The sequence below is a fragment of the Grus americana genome, chromosome 4 (assembly GCF_028858705.1).
Source record: "Grus americana isolate bGruAme1 chromosome 4, bGruAme1.mat, whole genome shotgun sequence".
NCBI lineage: Eukaryota > Metazoa > Chordata > Aves > Gruiformes > Gruidae > Grus > Grus americana.
Window position 1 is genome coordinate 66,862,287 of NC_072855.1, and position 26,377 is coordinate 66,888,663.

Sequence of the window (26,377 nt, forward strand, 5' to 3'; positions counted from 1 at the left end):
AAGATAACTATGACTGAGTGCCTAATTCATATTGGTAGATGATTGTAGTGTGGTGATGTTGGCAGCAAAGTAAGTAATCTAGAGAAAGCATGCAAGGATTCCCAAAGTGCAGCTTCCAGACTACCTGATGTTCCTGAACTGTTTTTTATGGGGCTTGTCATGTTCTTGATTCTGGCTATCCTCAACAGAACCTGCTCATCACTGAGACTGGAGCAGCTGGAGCACACAGGTCATTGCCAGGACATTGTAGATGTTAGCCAAGGAAAATCCACTCCTGGGCTTTCCTGAAGCTGATTACTTTCCCAGCCCTTCTTATTCCTCTACACTGGATTAGGTTTCTGGCAATCCCTCAGATAAACCTCTTTCTTCAGAAACATGCATAATCTTCAAGAAAACTTTTTCATGTATGAGGGAAACTGGGATCACACCTGCTTCATAAACCACTTGTACCTAATCCTTAATGTGGGGCAATCCCAAGGCGCCTAAATTAATTGGCAATAAAAGTTCCATTCAACCACACACCCAGTCAGAATGTAAAATTCTCTCTGATGTATTGTTTTATATTTAGTATGCATCACGTTACATAAAGGGACACTGCACAGTATATTAATTTTGCAATGTGATCCTTGCTATGTGATCTTGATGTTCTTAAGTAAATAGTTCCTCTACAAACAAAATTTTAGAAATGTCTATATTACAGCTTAATCTCATAATACTCCATCAGGAAATAATTTCAATGTAATGGATATTTTGTATGGCTCTAGAGATTTACAGATGTTTTAGTGGATTTTTGACAATGCATACCAGTGATGTTTGGTAGGCATGCATTTGAGGAAAAGCAGCATACAAAGGGTAAGAATACCACTTCTGAAACTGCCACTGTAATGTAGCAATAATATGTATTGCAAGGCTCTGTCATTAAAAAAACTTAAAGTGAAATGTGTGATTACAGTAAGTCTTGTTAGGCTTTGAATATGGATATTATCGTTTCTTATAATAGCAGTTTTTATCAGAATACGAAAAGGATTGTTTCTAGTCATTAATGTGGACAAGGCCGTAGGCAAGGAAGGAAGAAAGAAGGGCAAAAGGTGATAGTTAAGAAGACAAGCATTTGTAAATTGTGGCATGAAGTCATCCCCCAGCAACCAGTGTGAGTAGCTTGCTGGGCACTGCACATCAAGATGGGAAAGCTGGAGGGTGGATTCCCCTGCCCTGTACATACCATTCTAGTTCTAATGGGTGGAGTAGCTTGTGTGTGGCCCTAGGACAGGCTGTGTTGCAGGCCCTGGGGCCTGCTGAGGGGAAACAGTGAAGGATCTGCACAAGGGGAGGATTTTCCCCTCTGCCCTGATCTGGAATGAACTAGCAGAGGAGGAACCTCTCCAAGAGGTTCTCACTCTGATGCAGAGGGGACTGCTTTAGGGAGTCACATCTGTGAATGTGGAATTTGAAAGAAAGAGTGGAATTTGAGGGGCTGACTTTAACACAGGGGAAAAGCTAAGGATTGTTTTTAAAATTTCAGTTAGGAATTAAACATCAGACAGTGCTGCAAAAACAGCAAAGTGAGATCTGATGGTTCTGTGAGTGACTTTATGATCATTTGTTTGTACTATTATCCTGTTGCTCTTTTCAAAGCAGCTACAGTAGTGGTACTGCAGCAGTGCAATAACCCAGAAAAAAAATCCACTCTATGCTAAACCAGGTTATTCTACAATTGCTTTTTATATGAAACTAAAGTTGCATATCAAAGTGTGCCAAAAGTAGGGAGGACCTATGGAGTCATATCTTTATGAATAAAAAGAAACATTTTTTTGGCAAATCTTTGTAGTTAAATTTCAAAGCATTAAGCCAGTAGTGATTTGAGGTTAAAGAGCAGAAGAGTACAACTGTCATATGTACTTAAGAAAAGAAAGAAACTGGCTAGTTTCCTGAGCATGCTGTCTTCAATACCTCTTTAGACTATGATTTAGTCTTGTGTTCCAGGTTTAAATGAATACCTTAACATCATAAATAACCTACATCCTCACTTTCTATTTCTTTAATTTACTGTATTCAAGTACACTTTGAAACATTTCTAAGCTAACCCAAAGAGAGAAGAACAGTATTTTCAAACATTGGTGTTCCTAATATTTACCTGCTTAAGGTGTTCACTGAGAGCGATTCTCAAGTTGCTGTTTCTTCTGTTTAACATTTCGCAAGTCATTAGCGTATAAAAGATGGCAGTACATGCCAATGGCATGCAGAAATAGAAACCAAACAGCCACCAATCCTTTGCATCTTTGTAAAACTGTAGATAAGGTAAAGAGAAAATATTTTCTTATGATTCGATGGAAAGTACCACACAAAAAGGTCTTGCAAAGCGTGACAGTTGGTACACTGGTATCTGTCTATTGGTAAACAACACAAATTTTGTAAACTCTCTTAATGTTGATCTGTTTTGAACCAATATCAAAATGGGAATTGTGGCAGTGTAAACATTTATTTTACCTTATGGGTAGCCTGCCTGTACCTTTGTTGCAATGTCTTGGGTTGGAATTCATTTTCTTTGGTTGTGTTTTCTGCACATTTACAGTCATTCACAAAAACTAGAATCCAGTTTCATGAAAAAGATATGCCAAAATGTAGACAGTGTCAGTTTGAGATAACAAATCTCACTAAAAGCCTGTCTCAGGAAATGCCATTTACATCTACAGCTTCTGTCCTGATTCCAAAAAAGGAAAATTCAAAATGTCTTGTAAGTTTTATCACCTTATGTTATCAGTGAAAAGATTGGTGGTTGGTTTGCTTATGTACTGGGCAGATAGGAGCCACTTCATAAGTGTTTGTCTGATATATGCAAAGCTTTGGATGGATGGCTTCTAGTGGTACAGTTACTTTTAACCCTTTGCCTACCAGTCATACCATTTGCCTTTTGTGACAGGATGTTGAAGGGCTTGATAGAGTAGCAGTAATTCGCTGTGTAATTTTAAGTGTTAGCTGTGATTTAAGCTGTGGTTTAAGTTAATACATTTGTGTATTATGGGAAATACTACATTTGACAAAACATTTAAAATTACTCTTTTCTGTAGATGATTATTTTCAGACTTGAGAAAATATTGTGTCTTGGTTTTAAACTTCTATGCTCAGCTAAAAGTGTGCACTGAAATATGACATTTTAAATACTTCCTGTCTCTGCTTCCTGTCTCTATGTTATTAGTCACTGAGATGGATGTCTGTAAAAGGGAACCTTCTTTCTCATAATCTTTCCCCTTGTTTATTCCTAGCGGATGTGCTCTTGTAACATCACAGTTCCCACACCAAATGTCAAAATGCTAATAACTGAGGATTATATGAATCCTATTTGAAAAAGTCAGACTTTTGACAACTTGTTTACATTTAAAACTGAATGGTACTAAACTTTGAAAGATGAAAAAAATGGATGCAATTAATAGACTAGTATTTAATAATGTTCGTATTTAAATCTGCTTTAGTTACACTAGAAAGTTGATCTATTAAGAAAAAAGAAATGGGTTTGATTTTTCTCCCTCTATCCCAACACAGTTAGCTGCTTACAGAGCTTGCTAATTTAGCGTATGCTGCTGGTATCTAGGCCACGGCCCCACCTCACAGGACATTTTGAATTGTGTTGATTAGCCTGTTTCCTCCTCCTCATTAGCCTCATCCCTGTGTGAGGAGGGGCTATGGTCTGCTGCATAGTTGCACTCTCCTTGGGGGCAGAAGTTCCCCCACTGGGAACAGAGCTGCTGCCAGCACAAAACAATATGCCTCATACTTGAAGAGTTTGTACTGAGGGGAAATCTAATTACCACTCCTGCTGCAGAGAGAAGGATTACAAATACATGGAGACAATTATCTTTTCCGTGGCAAACTCCTCCAAGTCAGACTAGAATCATATTGGTTGGGCAGCACACCAAAACATGTACTGTGTGAATCCATGCTATGTTTACAAGGAAAACTTTCTGTCATATCAGTCTACCAGCTTTCATGAGCATTGCCTGTCAGTTAAGAAAACACACACATAGAGTTCTGTGTCACAACCCTGACCTACGCGTCAGTTCTGTACGAGGACCTGGCTTTGTGAAGTTATAAAACCTACACAAAAACGTCTGTAAATGATTAATTGTGGAATCCAAGTTTCACAAAGCTTGCATCAAAGCACAAAATTGGGTTGATGTAAGAGAAGTAGACATTCTTTTGTTTGTCTTTAAAGCCCACATGGAACTGGTTTTCTACAGGAAATGTGCATTTTAAACAAGTTTCCTAGTGCACTCAGCCTCTTGGGAATCATGGTCTAGCATGAATCTTTTAAGTCTTTCAAGGATGGCTTTAAACATGAATAAAGCTCCTGTTAAAAACAAAAGCTAATCATAAATCCTTCCCAAAGTTTCGTAATTGTTTATTGTGGTGTTTGTGGTAGTAAATACCAGAGTTAAGGTTAAAATGGTATTCCCATTTTAATCTCATGTTTGTACTTGCTTGCAACGCATTGAAACACAACACTCTCCATTATGACTGACACATCCAACATTTACTCTCAGCTTGGACGTAAATGCTGGTTTGTTTCCTTGAAAATCAAACTGGCATGGGGAGATTTGGAGCTTTTGAATTATGCTGAGCAAGTAAAAGATACTGAGTCCTGCAAATAAAACAAACCAAGCTATCCTACTTACCACATTAAGAACAGAATAACAATCATTAAAGTTAGGATGCCTATGGAAGACCTGAACTGTAGTGTTTTTGAGAAGAGGGAAGAGATAACTATTATTTTTCTTAGGGAGAGAGGAAGTAAAGATTGTCCAGGCACATTTGTGGAGAAAAATAGCCATTACAGAAGGGAAATTTGCTGGTGTGCATTTCATAAATCATATTCTTATAACTACAGTATCTACAGTCATATAGTCTGTAGAGTTTAGAAACAAATATATAGTAAATTCTGCACAATTCTACTCTGTCTTCACCTGCATTAATTATTTCTATTAGGGAATTCCTTTGTCTTCTCTTGCAATTGTGTCTTGCTCTTTCTGCCATCCCTGCAGTCCGTGTAACCCTACCAAAGTTGGGGATATTCCTCTGAAAAGCACTAATCATCCACACTTTTTATTTCCTAAATTTCCTAGCTCCATTTTGCCCTATCCTTCCCAATTATAGCCCCAGCCATGTTCTGATCCAATAAAAGAAGAAGTGCCAGATATTTAAAAAAAGAAAAATATGCAGTCTAGCACGAAAAATTCTAGTCCAGAAAAAAATATGGAGTTTCCCTCAAGACTTAAGACCTTGCAGTATCTGCCTTCTCTGAGACAAAATAGAATATTACTCTGTTTTTATTACATGGTGAATGGTGGCTGGTCCTTCTTTGGGTTCACAAAGAAAAAATTAAGATACCATTTTCACATGTTCTCAGTGTAAGGCCAGGTGGAAGATCACTGTCCCCCTGTGCAGTAAAGATCTATTAGTTCTGTAGTGACTACTCACCTGACTTGCTTTGAACAAGCTAATGTGGGTTTTGGCAACTGTTAAGCTGCAGCAACACTGAGGATGAGGGCTATGAAATGTGCCAAAGAAGCCTAGTGTGTCTCAGGCACTTCTCTTTCTCGAGCTGCTGTATCTAGATGACAGCTAACAGTGCCCAAGATGCCTAGGTTGGAGATGGGGGTCTGTCAGATTTGTAGTCATGATTTCTTGTAAATGAAGGGATTATTCTCTGTTTGATGTTGTAAGTGCATATAGAATAGGAAAAGCTATGTTAGAGCATGGCCCCACCCATTTCTTTATCTGCCAAAAGAGCTGGCTACTGCTTGCAAAATGATGACTAATCATGGTAAAACATGGGTTTTGACAGTTACAAGCTGCAAGGTGTTATATCGAAAAACACAATACTTTCCAAGGCTCTGGATACCCTGATACATCTCTTGCTTGTACTTTAAGCAGGCCTAAATTGGAAATTTCTGTGTTAAGAATCCTCAGTAGTGAAGAAATGAAATTGTTGTAAAGTCCCATTTAGTATCTCTGGCTGAAAGTAGAGACAGTTCACTGTAAATGAAGGATCTTCTTTACACCACTGTACATTAGAATACATTTTGCACTTTAATGGGTGAATAAAGCATATTATAATCCAGTATCTTAACTGTCTAACCTATATATTGTGGATTCCAAAAAGAGAAGAAAAGATGTTACTTACCAACATAAAACTATTTGTAGCATTGAGCATGCAGGTGACATAACCTTCATCCTTGTATCTGAAAGGTACCACAGCAAAACCAATTGCTTCTGGAATAGCCAGTATGAAGGACAGAAGCCAAATGGAGAAAATTTCAATAGCAGTGATCATAGGGATTCCAATTCCCTGAACACGGCTCCAGGATGCAACTGCTCTATACCTGAAAAAGAGAGGCATTATTTTCCAACGTTCAGTTTCTTCCTTAAATTCAAAGATCTTGGTTCAATTTTATATATCAGATAAAATCCTAAAGCTAACATCTTAGACTTGTATTGCTTGTTTTTTCTGCCCATTCCAGGGGCACATCAAGAGGGGGATAGCAGAGAGCTAGCTGCAAGGGTGTGTGTGGAATTCTGCTATGTGGACTACGCTAATGTCTTCTAATTAAAGCCGGCAAGGTTTGTGAGGACAGACTATACCTTTCACTAGATCAACTGACATAACAGAAGAAAAAAAGCTTCCAGACACAGAAGCCATTCTAATAGATATAAACCAGCTATCTCCTTCAGCTACCTCAGCTGTAACAGCAGTGTTGTCTGAAGTTGTCAGCTTCCATGCAATGAAATAATGTGAAAATACTCTTCATTAAATGAAAATGTATTTGTTCTATTTACACTATTTGATGTTAAAAATACTGGTTTTATGCAGCATATTCTGTATTTGCCTTAGACTACAACTGAGTGCTAGTTAGGACAGCTATCTCAGCCTCTGCATCACCTTTCTAATGAGAAACTGAAGTGCATGGCTAAGAGGTCTGTACATGCCAAAACCAACATATGTTCCCACTACTTTATCCCTTAGATAGCAAGTTTCTCTGTAAAAAGTGGAATTATTGAAACCTGCTTTCCTATGTCCATGCATCTCATAACTGTAACCTTGGTAAAAGGTGAGAACTCTTAAAGAAGTTTCAAATACAGCCCATGGATTTCTCCCTTTTCCTCTTCCTCTCTTTACCTTCTCTGTCCCTCCAATGCCGGAGGATTCTTGTTACCAGGCTGCAGCCTTTCCCCTAGTCGAGGAACTGAGAAGATCTTTCTCCTCTACTTGTCTGCCAGTTTTCAAGGAACTAGTAGAAATTTATTAGTTTTGAGACCTCAACCTCTCTGTTAGCTCTGGTCAAGAGGTTCAAAAATTATTTGGAGAAGACTGATAGGCATACAATATAGAGTACAAACCAGTCCATAAATAAAATTTTCAGTGGCAGACTTAACTGCACTAAACAAGTTAGTTAGCATTTCCAAAAATTTAGCAAAGACAGTGCTATATAAAAATTATGGAAAGAACAAATATTATTTTTGATCTCGTAATAATCTGAAATGCATGCTGGAAAGCTTGCTGTCATTGGTGATGTAACAATTTCTGAACTGCTTGTTTTACTTCCCCAAAATAATAGCAACTTCTTATTTGGAATTACAGTGCTACTTGGATATATCATGGCATCCACTGATGAAATTGTTCTTCTTTAATTGAGGAGGAAAAAAGTCAAGAAAGGTTGTTCATCTGCTTTAAAAAATGTCAGAATAAGAAGTCACTGAAGCAGATTATAAATTGTAAGGAGCTGTGTCACTTTACTGTCCTGACTATGGCAAGTATTCTTTTCCTGCTCGGACATAGCCTCATTTTCTGCCCCCTTGAGTCCTGGCAGATATATTTGGATATGTGCAGCTGCCACCTCTATTCTTAACACCTTTCCAAGGCACGAGCCAAGGTTAAGTTTTTCAGAGGAAAGCAAATGAGGCAGTGATTTTAGTTGATGATAGCAGCTAACTGGAATACAAAAGGGCATAACAGCAGACACAAGAAAAGTGAAAGGTATGGGGAAAGGAGATGCCCTCAACAGACCAGGAGGATACAGTTTGTAAGTATGTAGGCTCTGAGTTGCAGGGATGGGTGAGCTTTGGCAAGGGAAGGAAAGTACAGGGCAATTTAGATCAGAAAGCTTTAGGTTGGAGGATTAAGTTGTGGAAGGATTAGGGTGGGATGGTAGAGAGGTGATTGGAAGGAATACAGAATTTTGGCATGGGCTTAAAGGCTCAGGGATAACAAGGGTTTAAGGAAAAGAGTAGTTGAGAACTCTGAGTTAGGATGTTTTGAGTGTATGGGGAAGTATTGGATTTTGAATTTCTGAGATGGAAGGAATGAAGAGCTTCCGATGGGAAAAAACATTAGTTAAGGGATATAGGACCTAGGCTACAGAGGTCAGTAAAATTTAGAGTTATCAAAAGGCATCCTCACCCCTCCTCTAACCAAGACACTAATTTGGGATTCACACACACAAAATTTCTTCTGATTTCCTGTATCATACCCCCTTTTTTCTGGAAATGTGCTTATTAACAGGATGGAAGACTTGTGAATTAAATCCCCCGTAGCCTCGATGTTAAGAGGAAGGAGGATGCATGAATGCACGATCAGGCCGTAAGCCCCTCACAAAAACTTCAGAAAGTATTATTACAGAGCATCACTGGAAGGTGTCAGAGCCTTGTGTGGAAACTTTTGCTTTGATATCTATAGCAATATCATACACAGCTTAGTCACAAGTGTACTACAGACAGGTTCTCAGTACATCATTTTAACAGAAATGTATATATAAAGATTTTGAACATACTAAAGCAAACTACATTTTGGACTGGCAGATTAAAAATAAAAACATCTTCTAAAGGCATCCTTATCTTCAAAGAGTATCAGAAAAGAGGGAAGGAGTGGTTCACTCATGGGGAGGAGGTCTATGAGATTGGAATTCTGAGAACATCAAAACAAATAAACTATACTGAGATAATTGAGAAAGTAAAATTCAGCATAATATCTTCTCACACATATTTATTCATATTAAAATTAAAATTTAATTTTCAATAATTTGTGATCCTCTTATATTTCATTTTACCAAGTACAAAATTTTGACTTTAATGACTAAATGGTATATTCATAGAAACATAACTTCTCACACAAATACTCAAATATTTATTTGTGAACTTTGGAAATTTAACAATCAATTCGAAGTTTACTTTCTACTGACTGGCAATTTTACAATCGGTCCCATCAGCTTCACAAGGTACCTGATACTATCTCACCCTTGACTGAATTATGTTCTTACCAAACGAGAGCCTGTAGACTGTAGATATTTTTCAAGTAAGAAGTGTAAAGTTTGTGTTGTGCCACCTGTGTAACTTTGTAGGTGACAACAGATGGATTGTAAACTGTGAATCCAGTTCTTTCCTTTCTTTCCTTTCTGTACCTGTTCTGCTTGAGTTACATCTGCTTTACACATGAGAAGATCAGTATGCACAGCAGTAAGGATCCTGGATGTATTTTAAGGTCCTGGATGTATTTTATTAGCAATTTTTTTTTTCAGTTCACAATTCAAATAACTATCAGATAAGGAATTATTGGCTGAAGAATTTTATGAATGGTTTCAGCTAAAGCATAAGAAGCTCAGTAATTAGATCAGAATTTACTGAATGCATATTAACCTACGATTACTTGGTCTCTTTAGTCACTGCTGTAAGAGTGATTTTAAAAAGAGTGGTAGTATAATTTTTCAAGTGGGTGTTCTGTGAGTTATGTAATATATAGGATCTTTGTGTAGCCACAAACCTCCCATAATTAGGAGTGGGAAAATACTGCAGGGTTTATTTCCCTCATATTTAGAAAATATAGGGTGTCTGCCAGGGAACTGACATAAAATGCATACATCATGCATTACATTTAATTCTCCAATCTAAAATCTGTGTGTGTGTATTTGTCTTACTTTTCTTTTTTCTGTTTGTTTCCCTTTTGTCTCCAACCTTCTCTAAAATATTAATTTCTTTTCAAGGTCATTTCCTTTTCTCTGTTTAATGTTGTGGTTCCTGTTCTCTCTCCTCTTTTCATTTTCTGCAGCTCATGCATGTGCTGTTGACTTTTGTACATTGTGCCCTTCAGTTGCTCTCTCTCGTCTGTTTTCTTCTCTTCCCTCTTCTCCCATTCTTAGCTATTTATTCCAACTTGCTTTTCATGGGCTCTGCAGTCCCTCCTGCTACTTATATTTAGAGATACACAGTATTTAAGGACAAGGGATCGTTACATCATGATGTATAGATACATATACTTAAATATTTTCCGCTCCTATCTAGTTATAACTTGGTAAAGCATTTCTTTCAGAAGGACATCCTGTCTTGATCTGAGAACATTAAGAGCAGGACACCTTCGCCTTTCCCTGGTGGTTTCTTCTTGTAATCACCCTCATTGTTAAAAATTTGTGCCTTATTTTCATTTGGAATTTGTCTGGCTGAAATCTTGTTCTATAGATTCGTATCAAATCTTTCTTTACTAAGCTAAAGACCCCATGTATATCTGATACATCATCTGTATTTCAGTACTTGGATATTATATTTAAGTGGCTTCTTAAATATAATTTTTGATAAGCAACAAATTGAGATCTACAAGGCCACTGAATAATTTCTGGTGCTTTTCTACTCCCTCTCCATGATGTCATCATTCTTTGGTAAAGAATAATTTCAGAACTCTATTTAGCCTTTCAGTATTGGTCTCACTGATGCAGCATGGTCGTGGTTCTTGCTGCGGCACAGATTAGTTTTTGGAACAGTTTGGATGAATTTTACCATAGTGGTATCTAATCAGAATTTAAAAAGAAAATGTATTGTGGGCCTTATCAAATGAAATCAAGGAGTATATGAAAATTAAATCATGGGCTATAGCTTGTCTGTGGACTATCAGTCCCTCATGTCTGCTGTCTTACAGAGCAGATGCTTTTGTTTCCCTATTCCTTTTGACTGCATTAGAAAATCAGTTGGTCAAATAGCCCACTAGTATAATGTATTTCTGTTCTGCAAGTATCATCAGCCCTTCATAAGAGGGAAAAGCAATACAGAAAAGATAACAGACTTGATCAAGGACATAAGAAGCAGTCACTGTCAAAATTAGTGTCAGAATAGTTCCTAAATGACACTGTTGTTGCTGATACTGATCTATTCCTCTTCATTGTGAGAGATCATAGTTGTTCTTCATTTTAAAGATAGCCAGCAGTGTGTCGATTGCAAAGCTCTTAATACAATAAAGCTCTTAGAGCTTTGTTTTAGTGGTAAAATCTTGACTTATCTAATATACTTACTGGAAGTTGGGCCAGATGGAAGTACCTACCCTGAGATTACTGTTCTATGCAATGTGGTATGCAGAGAAAGCAAGAAGAGGGTGTATACGTATTAAATGAGATCCATATCTTCATTTTTCTTCTAAAAAACCATTTCTTCATCAAAATCATTATGCCCAAGACATAATCAAGAATAAAAGCTCAGGAAGGTAAATATCCTTCCTCTTAGTCACAGTCAGGCACTGTTTAGAAAAAGAATCAGACTGTCCTCACCATCTTGACCTAGAGTTTAAAAATGCCTGAGAGGCATCTGAAACAAAAGTGAGCTTCTTCTGGGGTGAAGGGCTGGTTTGGTGTTTTCTGTCAGTCTCTTAAAACCCTCTCCACATATGAGTGGACATTGTTCCTCTTGGGCATGCACAGTTAAACCTTAATACACTGTCAGTGCAAGTCACTTTGTGTGAGGGGCAGTAGTAATGAATAGAGTTTCACAATAGGATGTAGTTAGCACATAGAGCAGTCCTTGTAGGAAAAAATAATCTTGTTCTAAATTAAGACTGTAGTCTGCAAGAGGGTCAGAGAATCAACAATTATCAAAGCTATGGAGCTCTGAATTCATTATACCATTTGAATTTCTCTTTTTCTATCTATCTGGTAAAATGCAATTCCATATATATACACCCAAAATAACTACAAATGAGATAGTTTTCACAGCTTTTTAAAGAAAAAAAAACCAACCTTCCCTGTAGACCAGAAACAGTCCAGCTGCGACAGCACACAATTCCATATTTACTCATTTTCCATACTGAAAATCAAACATTAGGTGATGTGGAATTTTGTATTAATGTGAGTATACCACTCTCAGTGCCCAACCTAACTTGTTGAAGGTGCTCTCAGAGCCTGATTTCATGGTAATTTAACCTAGATTCACTTCATGTTAGCCAATACCAGAATCTGGCTGTATACATCATACAATCATAGAATTACAGAAGGGTTTGGGTTGGAAGGGACCTCAAAGATCATCTAGTTCCAACCCCCCTGCCATGGGCAGGGACACCCTCCACTAGACGACATTGCCCAAAGCCCCATCCAACCTGGCTTTGAACGCTTCCAGGGAGGGGGCATCCACAACTTCTCTGGGCAACCTGTTCCAGTCCCTCACCACCCTCACAGTAAAGATTTTATTCCTTGTATCTAATCTAAATCTTCCCTCTTTTAGTTTAAAGCCATTATCCCTTGTCCCATCACTACTTGCCCTTGTAAACAGTCCCTCTCCAGCTTTCTTGTAGGCCCCTTTAGGTACTGGAAGGCTGCTATAAGGTCTCCCCAGAGCCTTCCCTTCTCCAGGCTGAACAACCGCAACTCTCATCCTGTCTTCTAACACACATTCTCTGCAACCATTTACTACAGTAGCACCAGATGGTAAAGAATATGTCCTTGGCAAAGCATGTAAACTGAGGGAGGAAATTAATAGTCTGAGTCTGATCCCATACAAGACTTTATACTCAAATGGAAACATTATTTAGTTGTGAGGATTAGAAAATCAGTGCTTGTAAAAATATATATATGCATATATAAACAGGTAACTTCAGCTGAGTTACTTCCAGTTTATGAAAATGTATCTAACAGTAGGACTAAATCTAGTGAAATTGCATTGATCAGAACTTATTTAACAAACTCTGTTTCATATGTGCTTGATCTATGATTTATTCCTTAGAGCAGTCCATGGGATTGTATTTTATGCTGGGCAGATATTGTGTGAGAAATAGAATTCTTTTTATAGTTCTCAGACTAAAAAATGGAACACTTGCCTGTGTTATGTTTTTTTTATTTCTAGCTTCAGCTAATGAGTTACTAATGCAATAAGGGACTGTATTTCAGGTACGGATACTACTAAGTTACTCATCTGCTGCAAACCTTGTACATCAACTTTTAATGTAAAACCAAACCAAGATTAATTTTAAAGTTTATCTTACCTTTGCATCACTCTACTAACACAGAATATATTTTATTTATCAATAATTCTGTATCAGAATTACTGATATTTTGGACTAGAACATGATCAAGTAAATTTAAGACTGACAAAAATAGCTTTTACAGAAGTAAAGTCTTCATCTGCTATTGCCTTATATGTATGAAGAAAAAAAGCATAAAAGAATAATGTTCAAAAGCATCTTAGCTGTTGTTCTATCAAAAAGTTTATGTATCTTCCTGAGCACTTTTATCAGAGGCAAAATTTTCAAACTATCAACATCAAACTATCAAAGCAAGTATCCAACATGTTTTTCAATAAAACTCACTTAGTTATAAAAGTTATCAAAATAAACACTGTAATTATGATCCATAGGCAGTGAGTTGAAAAAAAAGTATTTTTAAGACTAAAGATTATGATCCTGTTCAAATACAAAACAAACATGAGGTCATATGAAAGAAAGAGGGCTGAATATTGAGTCAAATCCCAATAAATTTTTGTCTGGCAAAGGCAACTGAAACAATGCTTTACTAGAGCTTTTAAATACCTTTAAAAAACTGTAAAGTTAATTAGTCCAATGGCTTCATATTATACTCTGAGGCACAGATGTGGTGCTTCGTTATAGCCAGGATATCAAAAAACAGAATGTAAGTTACATCTATACTGTATATGTAACTGCCTGCTAAGAAGACCATACTGAGTGCTCCCAGTTTTAGGAAAACTGCAAGGGCAAGAACAGTGTCTGTCAAAAGAGTAAAACATACTGTACCTGTCCACACTAAGGGCACAGAGATTAAGGACTGTGATTCCCACCGATGCCTTCTGTATAAAGGGAAGGAATTTGCAAAGAAACTGTCCAAATTCAGAATCTCCAAAAGGCCACTTCTGAGCAAGGAGCTAAAGAGAAGATATAAAATAATCAGAATATTTAAACAGGAACTTAGCCAGTATGTAACAATTGTAATTATTTCTTGTCTTAGACATAGCCATTGTAACCTTGAATTCTCCATACCTCAGGCTTATCCTTAGTACTGAGTGAATCTGGGAAGTAACTGCTACTATAGAAGCACAGAGGGTGAAAGTTTAAACTTAGGCATTGACCTTGTACCGTTGTAATAGTAACTTGCCTTGTTAAAAGATTTTTTTATTATTGTGCTTCAGCCACCAGTACTGAATAATGAAACTCTAACTCAATCCTGTTATAAATGGTTGCAATTACCATGTCCCAGAACCAAGCAGTCAAAGCATAACTCACAGTTCATAATGAAATAACTCAGAGCCAAATTCTCATGCTGCACGCACGTAGATTCTTGTCATTGTAAATGTACCACTATGTAACATGACAGTTTTCACTGCCAGATCCGTAAGTGTGTGGAGAAAATATTGTACATGTATAATTTGTTCCATATTACATTGTAAAGGACTACCATCATACATACATGTGGGCTGTGCTACAAGGCAAGCGAAAAGCATCCATTTGGAAAGATGTGAATGAGTAGGTGGGGTATCAGTATTAGATCAGTATTTCCAAGGAGACATTTACATAACAAATATGAATACATTGATTCATGTAAATAGTTGCAAATAATTAGCATGTAAACAGTAATCTTTATAGCTGTAACTGTTAAAGCTTTGAACAAGTATACATAAAAATATAGGATACAAAATTATTCAGGATGGATAGTCAAACCTGTGACTGACTGCAGAATCACAGGTCTCCCTTTCCTGAGGGCCTGGCAGTAAAATGACAGATTACATTCAATGTAAGTATACGTAATAAGTGAAAAATTATTAAGTCTATACAAAGTACTGAGCTCTAACTTAGCTGATTCCACTCAAGAAAGGGATCTTACAGTCACCATGAATAGTTCTTTTGAAAAACAAAGTCCCTAAACCTTCTCACCAGAAGGGGAAGAGTCACTCTTGCACTACTGTTTTTTTAATCTTCTTCCCTAAGTCTCTGCTACTGAGCCTTTGTCGGGGGCAGGATACTGAATAAGAGGTAAGGTGAGTTCTTTGTGTGCTACAGCCCAGCAGTTCTTATGTTCTTATCAACTTCTGTTAAAATGGTTGTGTAATAGGAAGCATTAGATTTGAAAGGAAAATATCAAGTGCTTGAGCCAAATATGTAACTTTGTCAACATCCTAATAGATGTTGTATCCCCTATATAAAGAGGAGGCACATTTTTAAAGGCAGTAATAATAATTGTCTTACTGGATAATGAAATAATTATTAGTACTGTGCAGCAACTGGGTTTATATTAAGCCTTACCGAACAAAGGCTAGAAGACAGAATATTTTGATGGTACCATCTAAATTCGAAGATGTTTGTATTTGCTTCAGAGGAAGACAGCAAGTGATGGAGTAACAATTATAAGCCAAACCCAAGCTTTTGAAAGTTTCTAAAACCTAATTTTGCTGAATTTTTGAAGGTAGTCAGATCCAGACCTGGGACTGTTTCATAGAAATAAAATAGATTTAGACTTCACAACAGTTTCATTTTCAAGTGCATGAGAGAAACTGGTGGTACAACAAGCATTTCCAATAAATATGTGATGTGCCACAGTTTAGCTGCCCATGGGCAAGAGCGCAAAATGGAAAAGAGAGAACAAGGAACTATACTTTCATCTGCACAAATGTGCAGGGACTGAAGCCATTGCATTCTGCATGCAAAAATTAGTTGTCTGTTTCAATGATATGGCTTTTTCACATCCTCTCTTTTTTATAGCCATTCACCCCAATGCTAAATTACTTGTGCTTTTTTTCCCCCAAATAATACCTCAAAAATGCTGGAAGCAGCTATGTACTACATGCTGTCTGTGTCTCTCTAGGACTGTATTCATATTGTCATTTGATTACTTGTATTTCAAGACAGATTTTAACAATTCATAGCTTTCAGCCAACTAGGTGTTAATACTATGAAGCAAAATTAATGTGTATGACTGCTTCTTAAATAGGAAAGGTGTTATCTGTTAGGCATTATATTTTTTACTGGATTTTTTTTTTTCCAGCTGAATCATAGAATCATAGAATGGTTTGGGTTGGAAGGGACCTCAAAAATCATCTAGTTCCAACCCCCCTGCTGTGGGCAGGGACACCCTCCACTAGACCACATTGCCCAAAGCCTCATCCAACCTGGTCTTAAACACTTCCAGGGATGGGGCCTCCACAACCTCTCTGGGCAACCTGTTCCAGGTTTATCACATAAATGTGGTTCCATTTGCTCTTGTTCTGTTCCTATATGTTGCTGTGTGTTTTCTCAGATATTGAGAACTCTTGCCTTCTTCAAGGAGGACTGTCTTATTTACCATCAAGACCACAGCAGAGAAAGTGCAAGCAGCTTTGCAATGATATTCCAGTTTAGGACAATCATATTTGATGAAAGCAAGTTCCCCTTGTGCCAGAAGGCTAGGGAATGGATCACTAGGATGGGTGATTTAACTGTTGTCAGTACCTTCAGTAACAAAGGTAATGAGATTATGCCTGCAAGCTGTTGATTAGTTCCTCTGATTTTATCTGTATTTATAGACTGAATGAAATACAGTGAAAGCTCCAGCAGAATTATTTTCTAGATATATTTGGAATATTATAGCAAATGTTTGCAGGGCATATTTTTGCCTTTTGCCTAGAACTCTTGCATGGGGCTTTAGTTTATGTTGGGGCTGCAGAAAAAATGTTGGAAAAAGAAGGGTGATCTGAATTGATGGCAATTCTCCAACCAGTTGTAGTCACATGGAATTTCAGCTCCAGACTCTTTTCTGGTTTTGGGTAAAATCAGAATAGTTTCCAGGCACCACTGGGTGAACGCTAAATTATAAATGGTACTGCCAGAGAAAAGAGGCCCTAGTAGACTTTCGTCAATCCCCTGTGCCAACCAAAGCCCCAAAACTGATTTATCATTATAGATCACACTTTAAAAGGCAACTGAAAGATAGTCGCCTATTCATTTATGCTCACTGACTGTGGCTGTAGCGTATACCCAGCAATGGAAATGAACAAGCACTTTGTAGTGACTGTGAAACTCTGTTACTACAAGGCAAATATTAGCTTCAAAAAGAAAAGTGTTGTACTTGAAAAAGGTTCACTAACTCATGACTTCTCACAGGGAAGCTTTATCATGGTTCCAGCATCTACACATCTTCCCCACACCCCAGGAAGCTCTCTTTTTTTAAGATTAAAAGTATTTTATTCCTTTTGTTTCTTACACTTTTCCACTAATTCAAGTAACATCAGTACCAAATCATTAGACATTCTTTTCAAGTTGATTTTAATCAAAATCACTGGGATCAGAATTAAGTTATTTGATTTTTAAGATTAACTTTGCAACCACTTCCGTGGGTATACTCCATTATCATTCTGCATTAGCTATGCATTCATTACTTCCCCTTGGATCAGGTGCCAGTTTTTTCTTCTGTAGATATTTTTAGTTGGCAAATCTTATCCTGTCTTTGGTTTTACTAATTTTACATCAAAACAAGTCTATTTCCCTCTGTTCTGCCCTGGTTGGGTACAGAAACTTCAGAGGGAAATAAGATGTTTATTTTGTATAAAAAATGGGCCCAGGAATTTAATTGAATTAGTCCTGAATTACTTAGGTACAATATAAGAACTGGGACTACTGGCTCTGTTCTTCCAGTGCTTCTGCATGTTTTAATATACAAACAAAATGAGTATAAAATTTTAGCAGATTACATTTTCTCTCAAGGTACAAGGATAGGAGGAATCTGCCTGACTATCCCAACTTGTAACTCAGTTCTTCATGAGTTAGTCAAATAGATTGTGCTTTTGCAAACCCACTCACAAAATCTCTGAGGTTTCAAAATAAGACATGCAGCAAAGGGAATGTACTTTTCCCCTTGCGCAGTTTGAAACTTAGAGGAATATTTCATACAGATCAACTGTGGTGCAATTCCTGAGCGAGAAAAGAGTGTAGTCAACAGCATATTTTTACACTGAAATCAGAAACCAAGATTTTAAGGTTCTACTGTCAGTCTTAAAAACCTCAGCAAAGTGACCAGACAGCCGCAGCTTCCTTGAGCATCCCCCTTCTTTGCTGCTTTATATGGCCTCTCTGCCCTGACGCTGCAGCTTGTAACAAACAAGACAGCAGTGCTGAGAACATTCCTTTGCAATGATTTTTAAATGTCACTCAGTTGATTTGATTCTACTGCTGTTACTATTTTCTAACCCCCATTAGTATGCTAGCTGATGTACAAAACACAGATAAACTCCCACTGTGCATCCCAAGCAATTTATATATAGTCTAAAGGAGAGAATTTTATAATCCAACCACATGAGTATTCCCCAGTACATGCTCATGTGCATCCACAGTGTTTATCTAATACTAGGCTGATACTGTGTGTTTACAGGCAGATGATGACCCTGGAGCTCAGCCCAAAATAGATGGACTGGGTTAGGTGCTGGATATCAGCTGGCTCTGAGCTGCTCTATAAAAGCTGCTTCGGTTCAACGACTACATGTTAGTTGGTCCTCTCTCTCTGCCACATGGCATTGAGGATGAAAGCAAAGGTTTCATACCTGCCCTTTCCTGCTCTGATCTCATCCTAGTGCTCTAGAGCCTTCCTCTTCCTATATCCACTTGGGACCATTGTTGTGCTGACACACAAGATCTGTTTCCTGGAAACTGAACTGTGTTTCATACAGATACTGCTTCTCCCTCATGCTGCCCCCATGCAGGATACTCTCTGGAGTTTCATGGCATTTAAGTGCTCAATCATATTGATGGAACAACTGTGGCACAACCCTGGCAATCAAGAGTTTCTGCTCTGTCTTCAGCAGGACAAATAGAAATACCTTCTTTATTCCATGACTTCTGTTACACTTGTGCAGTAATGGAGACAGGGACCAAACCAGCACATTTCTGTTTGTATAGATAATGTCTAGTTGTATAAGTGACCAACATCTCCTAACTGTGGAGTAGGAGTTGCAAACCTAGTATATTCTGGGGTGATTTCCTTTCCTTGCAACATAGCCCAGAATGAAAGACAAGAGAAGTTCCTCTGGTTTTGTCAGATCAGAACATCTGGTGTTTGGTTTGGTTTGTTTTTTTGTTTTTCTTTGGTGCTTTTTGGGTTTTTTAAGGCTAGTTTCCTCTAGGAGACATGGAGCTGTCTTGGTAAAGCTCTGCCTTCAATTGTGTTCTACAATTATGTATGCCCTTATTACTTTAAGGCATGGGCCAAATATGGTGTTTTGGCAGGAATCCAGGTGAAATCTGACTGAACACAGAAGTGTCCAAGGTCTATACCACTAGGCTGACTGCATTAAGTGACAAAAGATGATGATTGTGGCTGAAGTGTTCCTCCAGTCCCTGATTTGTAAGACTGGTTAGTTAGGAAGAAGGGTGGACCGAGTCCCCTGCTTGTGGTATTTGATTGTGGTATTTTGATTCCGTGACTCAACCGGGACCTTTCTGTCCCAATGAAACTTCATAGGACAAGAATTCACTGTATGTTCTCAAGCCTTTCTCTTCTTCCTGCAACCCATATATCCAAGAAAGAATTGAATTGCCGGACAGTCCTCACCCATTTCTTGCTTGGGACCCACAGACTGTTGCTCATCCCACATATGTAACTCAGCTGTGCTCTACTACTTTGCTGAAGAGAGGGAGGGCTGTAAGGATAAGGAGAGAGAACACAGCCTGTCTCTAGGTATTCCTTCCCTTCCCACCGCTGGAGTGAAAATCTCAACTTTGGGAAGGACAGTGAGTAGAGGAAAAGCAGAGGAAAACAAAGAACAAGGCTAACCTTTATAATGCAGGGCAGAAGACCAATATTGGTATATCATGGTGACATGATAGTTCAGGCTTCTGCTAACTGTGGTATCACTTGTTTTTTTCTTTATACTCAGATTAATGATACTGCTATGGTAGAGAAGGCACACTGCATCACTGCAACTGTTCTTTGCAGGAAATACATTCCTAATTTTGCTACAACCAAGAACTGTCTTTTTTCCACTTTGGGTGGATAAAAGATTGATTGTGTTTTTTTCTGGAAGGAAGAAAGGTTATGTGGGGATGCATGAGAACCATCAAAGACATTTTTTCCACTGATTTGCCCTACCACAGCTTTTTCTGCTATTTTACTCATCTTTGCCCAGCTGAGTAAAGGTTGGAGGTAGCAGAGTGTCTCATGCCATTTCATGAATGACTACAGTCTTTTTCTCATGCTTAGACAGCTATAGAAGGGAAGGTATAGTTTTTACACAAGAGAAAATAGATTATACTTTAAGAGATCCTGAAAGGTAAGAAAGCAAATGCCCTGTTTTTGAAGCAGAACATTCTGTCTCAACTAACTGGTAAAAAAATAAATCCTAAGTTTTACATTCTTGTTAAAATGTTGATGTTTATTACAAAAATCTACTTAGCGGTAAAGCATTCCTAAGAACTCTAGACATATCCCCTGTGGTGTTTTTGCTGTTTACAAAGTAGGATTAGTTTCTTTTTTGCTGTTCCGTGGTGTTGGCTAACTTCCCATCCTTTTAGGTAGACTGTTTCTCAAGCTGTGCTGCTCTTCTTCAGGGAAATGAGTTGCAAGGTGTGCTTATGTGCATGGTGATTTGTTGAAAAGCATTTTTTCAATCCCTGGGCAAAATATTGCTTTTGTTATTCTTCCAGCTGTGTTGTTTTTTGTGTGATGCTAAAGAGAGTGACAAGATTGCTAAGAAATTCCTGCAGAACTGGTAAACCCTGGATATACATAATCAAAAAAATTCCTTGTTGTCTGTAGAGTTCAGCTGATTGAAAAACAGAGTGAACATACTAACATATTCTGGTAAACCTAGAGCCTCTAGGTAATGTACAGTATTACAAATCCACAGAACAGCACGGCAGGTGTGAGATGTGAAATTGAAGATGAAGGAGGAGCTGCCTGTGCATTGAAGGGAACATATCTCCCACCTCCCCATAGTACAGCCATTAGTTAAAGGCAGAGTGGATCTTGAACTAAGACCTAGAATATAAAAACTCTTCCTTGGTATGCACATTAAACACTTTCTGCTAGGAAGCTGTAGTCTGTAAATGGAGAGAACAGATTCCTGATGGACTTCCTTTCCCTGTTCCATGTTTCCTGCCTTCAGGACTCAGCAATCAATTCCTGTGCTACCTCTAGATTTCTTTTATGTATGATCACTACATGGAGACATACAGCCAAATAATAGGTCATATTCTGAGCAAGTTATATGGATTTCTGCATCACCCTGGGCTACCAATGCATTGCTTCTTCGAATCACTGATAAGAATTCAGTGAAAGCCAGAATGCAGTTGTTAAGCTGGTGGCCTCAGAATTCCCTACTGGTGTTGGTACTTCACTGAGAAATACACGTTGCACATATGACAATTTTTACTTTTAAAGGGAGGTTTCTTTTCTAAGTACACTTTGTGGGCTTGGCCTTATACTACTTTCACACAAAACTATAAATACTATGGATGTCACTTGCTCTGTTAGGATACAGGATCAGTCCCAATGTGTTTAACAATCATCCCTGCTTAAGTATAATATTAATTCTGTCAGTAAAGGTAATCAGATATACCAAATAATTTCTGATTAAGAAAGGAATTGGTCTAAATACTTATGCATTTGCTCTGATGTTGAAAACCATCCATGACTAGAAATGCCTCAGCTAAGTCTTCCTTTACTGAAGACAAAATGGCTGAAGATGTTTGCTACCTGCCAGCTACCTTTTATATTTAGACTTGTAACATTCTGGGTGGACTACTCAGATTTAGATGCTGTTGCAACTAAGGTAAGCATGAATACCAATTTACTAACAAAAATCTTAATTTATTAAAGAAAGCGTCATCATCTTGAGCTGTTTGAGCAATGGACACTCTTGCTTGTTTTCTGGGTAGATGTCTTTCACTTTGTACCAGTAAAATAATGAAGAAACTGTTTGTTATTTACATCTAAAGAAACAGGTTAAAAGCTGGCTAATTTGCCTCGTCTACTTCTTTAGAAACAAATGGTTAAGAAGGTAAGCTTAATAAGATGTAAGACAATATAATTTATGTCAATCCTGTGTAGGTCACTTTTCAATAAATGGAACTCATTTAAGCATTTTTCTCTAAATTGCATAAAAATGGAAGCAGAGACAGCTCAGGACTTCCCAATAACATAGTTAAAACTGAATTTTGCCATTCCAAAGGTGAGAGCCTTGGCCTAGAGTGTTTCTAGTTCCATGAGCTCACGAAAGAACTATGGACAGCTTTTTCTGTGGAGAGGATCTGTTCTTGCTGTAGCTCTGCTAAACTTGAGCTAGTGATAGCAGCAGCCACCATAGGGGCTTTTCAGAGCTTTAGCGTAGCCAAGGCAATAGTGGTGTTATGGATATTCTGCTGCTGCCTATGTATAGCCTTAGAAAACTGTCTAATTTCTTTATGGAAAGCACTCCTCTGAAGAAGTTTTCGTGCATTCCGTCCAAACGTAGCTTGTTTGCACCAAATACACATGGCAGTGATGGGTAATGCAGGTGATGCAGCAGCTTTCAGCTATGTGTACGCTACCTGATACTAGAAAAGGAGGCATGAAACCTGTCTCTTTTTCAGGGCCTTAACGCTACCTCTACAGCAGCATAAAACATAAAAGTTATATTTCATAATCTTCTTTTCACTGCAAGGAAGTAATTTTTACTGATTTGGAGGCTTCAATCTTTCACATTTTGAATGTCTGAGATGGGTATGTTTTGGGTAAAGAGAAAGCTATTTGGGTCCAGGAGCTATAAACATGTGATTGAAGATGAAATTGTCTTAGTTTGGTCTGTTAAAGCTGGATTTATAACTGGTGCCCTTCCTGTAAAACTCAATCTGTTACAGTTTTTAATATTGATTTGATACTATAAGTGGATTTACTAGCGGTAATTAAGAGTGATGGCGCTTTAATACATCCAGAATATCTTCAAAGGAGACTAGTGAATATTACTCACATCTCAATTGATTTAACAAATTGCTAAGGGGAATCCACTATATAATTACAGTAACTGGAGGAAGTAAGGGGGAATTTTTGAACCTACAGTACCGTGAAAAAAGGATTAAAATGTCAAACACCTGTGACCATATCTTTAGCTGACATAAATTACATAATTTCTTTTTTTTCCCCCAGCATCACATCTTTGTTAATTGTGTAAATGCATAACAGAATGATGGACTCAATTCTCCTGGGACCTTACATTTTCAATTACTATAATATTATAACTGTTTCTTTCCAAGGATTTGTAAAACGGTTTTAAATATCAGTAACATTACCTCCTCTTTTGAAAGTAGTTTCAAAATAGTTAAGGCTACCTTATATTTCAGGAAAGTGATTATATCAATTTCCAATATTACATTATAATTACACAGTATTACACATTTTGTTCTATATAATGTGGCCATCTTAATACTGTACAATTGGTTATTTTAATATGCAGATGAATGTTTGTTTACTCTAATTCTGATTTCAGAGCTGTTTTGTCCTCCTAGAAATGAAGATCTGATCTATAAGGTATTAAGTGTTTTACACCAGTTTTTTATATAGGATACTAATATACGGTTCAACATGAGGCTGACTCTGAAGAGAAAAGAATCTTCAAAATAAAGTTCAAAACTAAGCATATAAAATATTTTAAATTTTAAACTTTAACACAAAAATAAAACCACTTTAATTTTTTTCCTTAAAACCCCATCACTTCCGCTTTCAAATTCTGATATTTCCAGTGACCACCCTTAATACATCACTCAACAAGAAGAGCTAAATGGTGCCACAGATTTTAGGATCCCTAGTGATACAAACAGGAATGCCATTTAACAAACTTTAAAATCAACTCCTAATGTAAGCAGACATATTACTGAATGGTTTATATGAAAAATGTACTATAAATAATAATAGAATCTCTTATCAGAAGTACTAGAGCTCCCTTATAAATGCTGTAAATGCTTCCCTGTATCAGAATACATGCAGCTAAGCTTATATGGTAATTTTAAAATAATTTATTTTGGAGGTTCAAGCATTCAAAAAACTACTAAAAGGTAGAATTATGCTTGTAAATGCAATTTTAATTCTGCCTTCTTACATGTGGGAATTGACATACATTGATGTCAAGGGGCTGCAGTTTCATTCACAGCCTTTATTTATCAAATACTTCTCTGTGGTACAGAAATAAATTTTCATATAGGCTAAGGTGATTTCATTTTTACAGAGGTATTCAGAACCACAGTTCAGTTCATCACGTAAGATATAGCAAGGCCAGTGAACCTGTAGAATGCCAAAGAAGTGTCAAAAAATTAATAGAAAAAATGTATTGCAAAGTAATAAAAGGAATGTAAAAGATATTGTGTGTTACTCTAAACTTCTAAAAAATTTTCAGGAGACCATCAAAAGGCAATTCTGAAAGGCAAAATTAATTCCAAATTTCCATTCCTCTTTGTGAAGAAGTAACAGAGATCTTGAAAAGTTAGAAGAAAATGTTTAATAAAAATACTTGTTCTTTCCTAAACTCATCTCTGAAAAAAACACTTGCCATTTTTTCTTAAAATTTCTTATCAGAAATACCACAAGAAGTAAGAACACTGCCTTAGCATTTATCCATAAAGACATTGGGATAATTTACCAGGGAGGAAACTGTAATGCATCATGGGAGATGCAGTCCAGGCTACAAGTCCAGTTCACAAAGAATAATGAAAAGATGCAGAACCCCAATCTCATGTCCCATTAGGCATCCACACAGCTAGGGAATACAGGCACATCTCAAATCAGGTAGAGGCTGATCTTTCTCGTCAACTTGTTAATCCAAAATACTCTACAGATATCTGCTATCTCTTATCAACAGATGGATTATTTAATTTTCCAGGCTGAATATTGAAAAGTGGAAACTAGAATTTCCATTAAATCATGTGCATTATTATTAAGTCTTTATCCTAGTTTCAAATCCATTTTATATTAAAACCAGGTAAAAGACTTATCTGTAATTTATATTACTGGAAGATCAGAACCAGGTACTGCATTTTACCGTAGATAATATGCCTCTGTACAAATGTAATGTATGCACATATAGATATTTTTAATCCAGTAATGAATTCAAAGTTTTATGATCTTGTCCTATCAATACATGCATTATAATGCAGGTCAATAGTTATGATGTCAATAGTTATATAGATACAAAATATGTCTTTTCAATTCACTGTTTCTCTAATTTTAAAATCCAATTTGAAACTACAGGACACTAGTTATTATAAAGTTAAGCATTAAAATGTTTTGTTTAAAATACATGTAAATAAAAGTTAAGTCTCTAGAACCTTTAAGGGTCAAAATTGTGAGGAATGTTGAGGTGGGGTTTTTTCATTAAATTGCTTAGGGTTTTATTTACTAACAGAAACACCTTAAGTTTTTACTGGGAAAAGAAGGAAAAATTATAATATTCTATCAGCTATGCACCTGTATGCAATCCACAAAGATACAAAGAGAAGCTTACAAAACTCTCACAATTTTCTAAGATAAGTTATTATCAGAGAGATATATAAAAAAGTATTCAGTTCATTCAGCACTGTCCTGAAATCATGCAAGTTACGTTAGTAAACATATATTGCATCAGAAAAAGCACTGCTTTGTGGCTTTGTTTAATTAAAATGGAAAATAAAAAACTGGGACAGAATAACTTTATACTAGATTAAAGAATTGGTAAGGATCCCTTTTATACTTTGACAAATCCAGATGAAATTTAGTATTTCAAAAATGTTCCGTGACATAATTGATTTTACTGACTCTGGAATAATTTTGAGAATCTGCTATTAATGAATATTAAATTAAAACCTTAACGCTTAGCTTAACTGACATAACCTCTCCGCAAAATCGTAACATGAAGCCTGCAGATCACAGAGAGTATTTTCTGTAAAAACATAAAGTAAGGATAGGATATTCCAAAAATAGCAACTAGTCCAATGCTGTATGTCCATCAAGGAGGAGAACAGTTTATAAAAAGTCTTCCCTCATAAATTCTTTTGCTAGCTACAGTAGCTATAATAAATGAAAAGTTCCTGTGAAATGCCCAAGGCCACCCTTTGGTTAAAAACTAAGAGCTACATCATCTTTAAAAGGAGACACACTTTTTCTTT

At 37.0% G+C, this 26,377-nt stretch overlaps 1 protein-coding gene across 3 annotated transcripts in view; it reads right to left on the minus strand.

Moving 5' to 3' along the window:
* The window catches only part of EDNRA (endothelin receptor type A), a 34,881-nt gene that overhangs the window by 4,570 nt on the left and 3,934 nt on the right, over window positions 1-26,377 (minus strand). For 2 of the 3 annotated variants that reach the window (XM_054824220.1, XM_054824219.1), the window contains exons 3-5: window positions 14,045-14,172; window positions 6,179-6,377; window positions 2,135-2,287 (exon numbers count right to left, since the gene is read on the minus strand). In XM_054824220.1, the coding sequence (XP_054680195.1) occupies window positions 2,135-2,287; window positions 6,179-6,377; window positions 14,045-14,172 (480 nt within the window). The remainder of the gene's footprint in view (window positions 1-2,134; window positions 2,288-6,178; window positions 6,378-14,044; window positions 14,173-26,377) is intronic. The other variant, XM_054824221.1, reaches the window with a different exon arrangement.